A 9169-nucleotide genomic window follows, 5' to 3' on the forward strand; every position below is an offset into this window, starting at 1 on the left:
GATTTGGATGTGCAGCAAAGATGATCAGACCTACAAAGCCTGTTGTGCACCTGAAGGTGTAGGGGCAGAAGGTCTTTGATGGGCTGGGCTATGGTCAGCAATGTGGCTGGGTGATGGCAATGACCATCCCTTCCACTGGGAGGACACATGGCTATCTCCCTGGCTGGTGGTGGAATGTGGAAATGGGGAGGAAATGACTCAATCAGAAGCTTAAGGGGGAATGGTCTGTGAGAGAGTCCCAACTCTGGTCTCTAGTAAAGACCTCGTTTGGTGATTTCCACTGAAGAAATGTCAATATCATCGAGAATCTGCAACTTGGTGATGGATGAAAGATTCTTCTGCCGATGCTTGTACTGCAGGACTTTGTTTTCATTGATGAAAACGTGGAAATAGTCCTGGTCAGAGTAGATTTCAACCTGAAAGAGAGACTGTGCTATGTTCATGTGGCCTTACTGGACCTTCCTTCCATTACATCAGGGAACTGCTGGATCTATTCATCCACTTCAAACTGACACACACACTGCTCACCCCCACTCTGGACAAAAAGAGGGAATAACTGAGTTTTTCCTTTCATGATAACAAAATGTGATGGTAAAGCAAAGCCTAAATTGAAAACAAATACATCATCCAGGGATTATTGCTGGAGCTCTGCACGTCTGTGCCAGAGTTGGTTATAAATCACCAGGTTGTAATGGGATTATTAACAGGAGAGAAAGACAGAGAGGGGATGTTGCTGGGTATGGTGTTGGCAGGAAAGGCAATGGGGAGCACCCCAATATTGGCTGGGTTATTTCTGTTACACCTGAGGGGATCTGTGGGGTGACAGAGTTACCTGAAAGGGCTCCTTGGCTTTGAAGGGGAAGGTGCTGTTAACCTCTTCTTGCCCCCAGTGGCTGTTGAGGAAGGAGTTGCAGACGATTCTGGAGCTGGAGAGGCGAGGGTTAAAGTGGAGAGCGATCTGGTCTCCAGGCTCACAGAGCAAATTAATTTCAAACCTAAAGAGAGTGAGAGAAAAGGGATGGAGAGCTGTGAATGATGCTTCTGACCCTTGTGAGCCAGGAGAGCTGGGAGCAGAGCATGTCCTTACATGCTTGAGCTGGAACTGGTCTCACCCTTGACCACGATGCTCCATCCAGGACAGATTCCCTCCGGGTGCAGGGCCTCAAACTGCAGACAAGGAGGAGGACACAGAGAGGTGGCAGAGAGGCAGTGCCCCACTCAGTCCTTACACTTCTTTCTCACATTTTCATGGTAATTTCTTTCTCTCTCCTTCCCACACAGGCACATTCTCTATCCCCATGTTTTTCTCACTCCTAAATAATCTCAGAGATTCTAACCTGATAAGAAATCAAGTTTCTATGACATTCAGTTGATGAGGTGGGATTTGCTGTCCCCGAGGTCTTTTGTAAAGAGCTGAGCGGGATCAGAAAGCAAAAATTAAAGAACTTGAATGCCTTCATTGTTGTCAGGACACAAAGATATTCTGCTTCTCTCTGCACCTGAGCAATACAAAATCTGAAGCAGAAAACTTTGTGATGCTTTGGAGCAGAGGAACAGGTGTAAAATGCCATCCAGTCTGAGCTCATCCAGTGTTACACGGCTGATTCTTCTCACAAGTTCCTGCCTGAGCCCCTGTTCCACGTGCTCTCCCCATCTCCAAGGTTAAACTTGCATAAAATGAGCTGGAAAATGTTCCTATTTGAATAATTCATAGTTTTATTAAATAACTCATTTTAATAGGGAGGTTTTGCCATTTCACCCCACTTTTTTTTCTTTTTAGCACTCTAATGATCTTTCATTTCTGAGCATCCCCTCTTGCAAACTTGCTCACATTAGGAAAATTTCCCCAGCCTTGTTGTGTGCCTGTTTCTCCCTTCCTATAGCTCAGGACTTCAACTCCCCTGTTTCTTCCTCTGCCACGAGTTTTATTTCCAATGCTTTTTTTGGGATATGCATGTTTTCAGGCAGGAGCTGAAACATTTGGGCAGGAGTTGGCGATGACCAACCTCATACCCTCGTGCCTGGCTACTTTTTGGGACCCCACACATGGGCACTGAAAGGCTCTGATCAGTGTCCCCCTGGTGAGGCACAGAGAACTGCTGGAGCTGACGAGTTCTGGATTCAAAGGGCACGATGGCAGCACCCAGGTTCACCTTGCCTTGACCCTTAATTTGCAATCATTACACCAACCCCAGCAAGAGACACAGCACACACAGGAAAGAGCTGTTCCCCTTTTGCTGCTGGATGAAAATCTGTTTTATTGCCTGTTACTGAGCACCACAAAACTCAGTTTTGCACTAGCCTGGACCAGACTGACATAGAGGAGCAGCACTCTAAGCAGCACCCATGTGTTATTCAGGATTTCCACCTGTCTGGCACTTCTGTCGCGCCTTCCTTTACCCGCGGGCAGACCCGTGCTGTCCCCCCAGCCACCCGGCGCTGTCACACCGCGTCCCCAGCGCTCACCCGCAATGCCATCGCCGCAGCCCAGCCCGGGGCACGCTCAGAGGGGTTTTTATGGATGCTGCCGGCCGGGAGCATCCCACGTGTGCGGGGTTGGCATCACCAGGGCTGAGGTCTCCTGTCACAGCCGGCATGGGAGCAGCAAATCCCGCTGAGCCCGGCGGGGCCAGCCCGGCTAATCCGGCCCCGCTGCCGCCCGCGGTGCTGGGCTCTGAGTGATGGAGCCGGGTGATCCGGGGGGTCAGGGGGGTCTGAGGCACGAGGGAGAGATGGGGACTCCCAAACAACAGCAGTCAGATCCACCTCAAGCTCCAGAGAGAAGGGAGGTGACAGAGGAGAAGTGGTTCCTCCGACAGGGGCTCAGCTACACCCCGACCATCGGAGATTGCCGTTTCCTCCCGTTTTCTTTTTTCTCTTTTTGTGAGTCACAGCCTGGCCTGAAATGAGCTGATGCCAGCTTTGTCACAGCCACTTTTCCCCCTCGTGGCGCCCCGGGGCCGGCCAGGCTCGGGATGCTGCTGTGCTGAGCTCAGCATGCCCCGCTGCCGCATTTCCCCTCCCTGCTGGGGACAATACAGGGATTTGGGAGCAGGGTGAGGGAGCCTTTGTCCAATATTTCCTGACATGGAAATGCACCAAGAAATGAGCAGCGTTGAAATGAATGTTTCAGTGATGAGGTGTTTTCATAAGCTGGGGAAGGGAGGGATGGCTGTGCATCCTCCCCCCCTTCCCGCAGTGTCAATGTCTTAAAACCATTAAGCACTGTCCCTATCTCTGTATGCATGGGAGGCTGTGATGGCCCTTGGCTGGTCCTACAGGAATGCACGGCTTTTGTGGACTAAAACCCCTTTAGTGCATAGGCCACAACGCTGGGTATTATTTAATGTTTATTTCTGGCAGATAAGCAGAATGATAACTACTATTCCAACCTCTGGTGCCCTTGGCAGGCAACTAAACGGCAATTCAGCAGACATAGAAGCCAAGAGCCTCTCTTGAGACTGAAAAAGCCAAGTCCCAGGGCAGGACTGGCTCATTTGGACTCACAAAACCAAGCCTTGTGAAGCTGAGCTCCTCCCGGGTCTCTCCCGCTGTGCTGGAGCAGGAGCAGAGCTCTGTGCTACAGATGGCAGCATTGGGACGTGCAAGGAGCCTGAGCCAGCTGCAGAGGGGCCCGGGTGGTGTTGGAAGGACAGGGACACGGACAGGACATCCCACTGCCACTCCTGGCGTTGCTGAAGGATGACGGACATTGGTGTCTCCAATCTGTCGAGCTGCATCTTTCCCTGAACCCCATATTGTGTTTTCAGCCCCCACATCATCACTCCCTCCTCATTTCTGCTACCTGCAAGGGGCTGCAGGGAGAAAGAGCAGCTTTTGAGATACTCCCAGTGATGGTGGGCAGAGCCAAGCAGAACTGCTGTCCTGTGTGTAGGAAAGGAGGGGTCTGCTAGCTAAATTAGTGTGTCCAGTTTATAATGATTATGTTAGTTGTATCAGTGGATGGAGCAAGGCTTGGGCACTGCAGAGCAGGTTGTGTTCAGGCAGGCTCAGCTTCTTCTCAAAGGGTGAGTCTGGGTCACCCCAAATCCAGACAGACCTCCCAGAGCTGCTTCCCACCAGACCAAATCAGGGGCTATGATTTCCCCAGAGCACACCTCTGTGCAAGGCTTCTCTAGACTTGCTTATCTGCTGCCTGGCAGTATTTACACCTCCTGTAGCCATTGCATCTTCTTGAGGGAATTGCTAAACCTCCCCTGTGCAAACAGAGGTCAGCCCTGTGCTCTGGCCATGCTGCTTTAGGAACGTGTTGCCCCAGGAAGGGTTTGGGATGTTGCTTTGCTGGCTCTCCCCCATTCCCTTTCCCCCAGATCTATGGCTCTGCAATAACTTGGGATCTCTCTCCAGCATTGCTGTCTACAAAGGACTGTCAGTGCTATGCCAGGGCTGGATGCTGTGAATGCTCCTCCAGGCTTAGGATGGGAGAGAAAATACCTATAAAACATTTGTGAGTTAAACGTTGGTGCCACAGGCTGTGGTATCTCTCTGTTTCTGTGATCTCATACTGGTGTGCTTTACAGAACTGGCCAGGAGAGGGCTGGAGAGTGCAGGCAAATCCCTGAGATAAAGTACAACAAAATTCACACATGGTTCTAACTCTAACTCTCCTCTAACTCTGGAAGAGTCTGATGCAACCCCTGCTGCTGCTCTGGGACAGGGGTCAGTGCTGCAGCCTGCAGCTCTCATCCCTGCTGTAAGGAGACTCCAGGCTCTCTGGCAGGAGCCCCTTGCAGCTGCTCAGCCCAAGCATCCCAAGGCAGCTCATCAGAGAGCCCCGAAGGAAAACATCACACCCGGTAAGGTGGCAAGAGAAACAGGGGGAAGCTGACACCCTGGCACACGCTGCTGGGCTCCAGCTGAGCCTCCTGCCCCTCACTGCGTGTCAGCCCCGCTAACGAGAGCGGCCTCGGCGCTGGCAGCTCCTGGGGACCATGTGCTCCATGTGCTCCTCAGACTTTCCATTCTTTGGCCTCCTGGTAGCATGTCCTGTGGCAAGCACATTTTTCTCCCTCTCAGGATTTTTCATAGAGGCGCACAAAGAGAAATGAAAGAGAAAACACAATTTCTATTTCTGCTCCTTGTTTTTCCCATGTGGAATGTGTTTGGAGAATTGTTTACCTGGGGTGATGCTTGGTTGGATTCTGGTGAGGATTGTTTGAGCCTGGTGGCCAATCCAACCCACCTGGGGCTGGATTCTCAGAGAGAGGGTCACGAGTTTTGTTAGAGTCAGAGAAAGTAGTATGTCGTTTTAGTATCCTCCTTTTATATGGTATATTAATATATTTTAGCATAGTTATAATAAAGAAACAATTCAGCCTTCTGAATTCAGTCAGACATCGTCATTTCTTCCCATTGGGTTCGCCTGCATTTACAATAATGTCCCACCATCCTCCCAGTCAGGCACTGGTGCTGGGGAAGGGAAGGGATGTTCTCTCCCCCAGCAGCTGTCCGGGTAGCTGCTGAGTATGGAATTCTGCTTTTATTCTTGTGGATGGTAAGAAAAGGAGCCTGGTTCTGTCCCGGACAGTGCCGTGAATGCAACTCATTGCAAGTGAAGTCTCTGCCTCTCTTTGCTCTTTCCCCACACTGGTGGAAAGGGGAAGGTGATCTCACCCCTTGACAGGGCCATGAACCCCCACAAGTGCAGCTGAGGCCAAGCCTGGAGCTGCTGCTGTCCCTGGCCCAGCTCCTGTTCCCCGCTCAGGACTTCCCTTCCACGGCTTTGAGGAGCGGGGATGAAAGGCAAGGGAGTGGAAACACAAAGCATGCCTGGTTTATTTTATTTATGACTGGCCTCTGCTTAAAAGGAAACCAGCATTATCAGTTCCAGCACCGCCAGGTCAGATGAGTAAATGAAAGAGAAGGGTTTCGTTTATGACTGGGAGCTCGAGTTTGCTCTTATAAGGGCATCCCACCAGGCACTGCCTGCTGCCACTTTGCTGCTGCTCCTGTCAGGGATGGCCAGGCCCAGCCAGAAACTGAACCAGGGTTTTGCAGAGGTGGAATCCCTGAGGCAGAGAGTGGCTGAGATCCGGTCATACCTACTCTTCCTTCTTTGGCTTGGGGCAGCACCTGTGCCACAGCACAGCATCCCTGCAGCCAGGATCCCGGTGGGTCCCTACCCACACCTGCTGCACTGTTGTCCTGCCAGGCTGAACCTGGCTGTGCTTTCCTGCTCAATTCCCCAGGGAGAAGGTGGCAGAACCACGTCAGAGTAGGTCCCTTTGCCCTCACCAGTGACTCCACTAAACTCAGTAGTCTGAAAACAGGTTTTAAATAAAACCCAGGCAGTTTTGAATCCAGCTCAGACATACCTGGGAAGGTCCTTGTCAGAGAGCTCCAGGGCAGTTGCAATTTGTACCTAGAAATTGGATTTCCTTGAAATATTTCCATCCCCTGGCAAGAGGAAGCAGCCACAGGAAAGGAGTGCTGGGTTTGGGGCATGGCTGGTGCTGATCATCACCCATCGCTCCTGCATGTGAGGTGCAGGCAGAAGGTAAACACACAACCTGGCACAGGCTCTTGTATAATGCCTGGGGTTTTTAGAGCCAATATTTGATGATCCGTAAATAATTGCCCTGTTGTATATGCAGGGACCTGATTTATCCTGCTCCTTGATGACATCTTCCAAACTCCTCAGGGAGACATCTGTCTCCCTCTTCCTGGTGATTGATGGAGAAGGAGGAGAGCTGGCACTTGGCCCTGTCGTGCTCCTCAGAGTTGGCGTGTGGGTGTATTGCTTGTCCCTCCACAATGGCTCAGAGCTGCAGCAATGACAGATCCTCAGGGGGAGGGAGGTTATGTGTGAATTCTCCTTGCTCATTCTTGAGTCCCTGTTCCTGAGGAGCAGCATCAGCATTGTCAAATCCCCCTTCATTCCCCATTGCCAACTCTTGCCAATTCAGAAGTGCTTCCTAGCAGCTTCCCAGGTGAAGTTTGCCTCTGGGAGCCCTTCCTCCTCAGTTTGAGCAGCTCTTATTCCATGTTGAATGATTTAGCACCGCAAAGCAGAGGGGGAGGACGAGGCACAGCACTGGAGGGGCTGCAGCTTGGCCGTGTGCTCTGCTCCTGTGCAAGTAACAGCACAACCACCTCCTGCTGGTGCTTCCCCTGCAAGATCTGTGCCAGCCCCTTGGCCAGGGAGCCCTCGTGGCAACAGGCCTGAGCATGGCACAGGCGGGCCACGCTCCACTATCAAAGCCCGCGCGCCTGCCCGGGAGCAGCGCGTGGGCTGAGCCGCAGTCGTGCGCCCGCAGGAGGGTTTGGAGAAGATGCAGAGGAGAGGAAAGCCTGGAGCGGTGGAAAGAGGCAGGGAGGCAACCTGTGAGGTTTTAGGGATGCTCTGGGGTTCAGGGAGCAGGCAGTCACAGGTGTCTGCCGTGTGCTGGAGCCCTTTGAATATTGGCAGGTTTCACGAGGACCGCTCGGGTCTGCGAGACTTTGGAATTTGTGTTGCTCTCCTTTTTACCATTTTCTATTGAGATTTATTAACATAAGGAGTTATAGGTTCTGACGTCATAAAAACCTTTCAATCCAGTTTGATATCCTCATCACACCTGAAAACCTTTGTCCTGCAGGCCTCATCCTAGAGAAGGTCCAGTTTGGGGTCAAATGATGACTGGCACCAAAGGAGGCAGAAAAACTCTAAAAAGACGAAAACAATGAGACCATCAGAATCACAAACATTTCAGCCTCCTGCAGCCAGTTGCTCAGCTCAGCTCTGAGTGACCTTTCCCAGGCACAGAGAAGTGCAAATAATACTTACCCAGGAGGAAGATGTGCCAAGGCCAGAGCCAGCTCAGCCCCTTCCCAGCAGGCAGCCAGCCTGGAGAGCTCTGTCCGAGAGCCACCATCCATCAGGGGGGCAGAGATGGTGCTGCCTCCAACCAGGATGAGCAGTTTTTCCTCCAGGCAGATCAGTGGTGGTCAGGGCTGGGACACAATAGATGGCATCATGCTGGTCTCCTGGAGCTGCTGATAGAAGTGTGAGCTCCACCCCAAGGAGACCACCAGGGAGGCATTTGTCGGGGAGGAACTCTGGGTTTGGTCAAAAGGGTTTAGGGACTGATAGGCTTGCAGCTCTGGGAGCCAGAGCATGTCCTTCCTCCACCTCTGACTCTTTGACCACCACCACTGCTTCCTTATCTTGGTCCTGTGGCACTGAGGCACCAGCTCATCATCTGCCCTGCTGCAACAGAGGCACAGTGAAGCAGAAGAAGGGATGTAAGGTCCACTCCCCATCCCAGGCTCTGTGGGAAGGTGGGATGACACAGGGGAGAGTGCTAGGAAGGACATTTTCAGCCTGGCAGGGCATGGCACACATCCAAAGGTACCAGTACCAGCAGGACCCCACATATATCTGCTTCAGGCCACCCAGCAACAAACCCTTGAGCCTGGAGCACTGGTCCCCTCCACGTGGGCTCTGACCTTTGCTACTGGTGGCTGAGGAGAAGTGCTGGGTGTTGCAGCAACCTGCAAGAGGCAGCTGGGGAGGAGGATGCAGCTTTTTGCTATTTTGGAGAGCAGGGAGGAAGAGGAAGGGCTGCTAGCAAAGAGCGAAACTAGAAAAATGACGACGATGACAAAAAACCTTCTCCCATTTAGGGAACCAAATGCATTTGTTTCCTGGTGTGACCAGGATAGCTCAAAGTGAGAGCACGGGAGAGGCACACGTTCAAGCTGCTGAATGGCAGCTCTCAGGTGCCAGGTTTCAGCTGGAAAGGACCAGAGGCTCCAGCAGCCCCCTGAGCCCAGGGGCCGGGAGGTGCCTTTGCCCAAAGGCCTCTCTCCTTTGCCTGGCTCCCCTCCAGCCTCTCCCCAGCACTGTCCAGGAGGAGCTGCCTTGCTGTCACACCCCAGAGCCAGGCAGCAGCCAAGGAGGTGGTAGCCAATGGTGCCACATTATTTGGAGATTTTGGGGCTCACAGTCATGCTGAGGAATGAAGAGGGGGAATCATGGCCTTCCCTATAGCCATATCTGCTGCTGCCCGTCCTGCTGCTGGAGCTGGAGGAGCACCAAGCCCACCTCCACCTCTCCGCTCCTCTCTGCCCCTTCCCGCAGCCAGACTCCCTGGCCCCGCCCCAGCTCCTCATTGCAGACAGTGAAATTCTTCTCCAGACAAACAAACAGGCGGCCCTGCCCCAGGGA

General features: G+C 52.5%; 1 protein-coding gene across 1 annotated transcript; it reads right to left on the bottom strand.

The window, feature by feature from the left end:
* Nucleotides 1-251: 251 nt before the first annotated feature.
* Nucleotides 252-2478, bottom strand: GRIFIN (galectin-related inter-fiber protein). The gene is made up of 4 exons (XM_021539841.2): nucleotides 2467-2478; nucleotides 1088-1167; nucleotides 833-995; nucleotides 252-416 (listed from the first exon to the last, which is right to left on the bottom strand). The coding sequence occupies exons 1-4, from the start codon at nucleotides 2476-2478 to the stop codon at nucleotides 252-254; spliced, it is 420 nt and encodes a 139-aa protein (XP_021395516.1).
* Nucleotides 2479-9169: the final 6691 nt, after the last annotated feature.

Source organism: Lonchura striata, chromosome 16, assembly GCF_046129695.1.
Source record: "Lonchura striata isolate bLonStr1 chromosome 16, bLonStr1.mat, whole genome shotgun sequence".
NCBI lineage: Eukaryota > Metazoa > Chordata > Aves > Passeriformes > Estrildidae > Lonchura > Lonchura striata.

Coding starts and splice junctions, on each gene's coding strand:
- GRIFIN (XM_021539841.2), bottom strand. Junction 996..1,087: donor ACCAGTTCCAGCTCAAGCAT/GTAAGGACATGC, acceptor CACTCTCTTTAG/GTTTGAAATTAATTTGCTCT. Junction 417..832: donor AAGCCAAGGAGCCCTTTCAG/GTAACTCTGTCA, acceptor TCTCTCTTTCAG/GTTGAAATCTACTCTGACCA.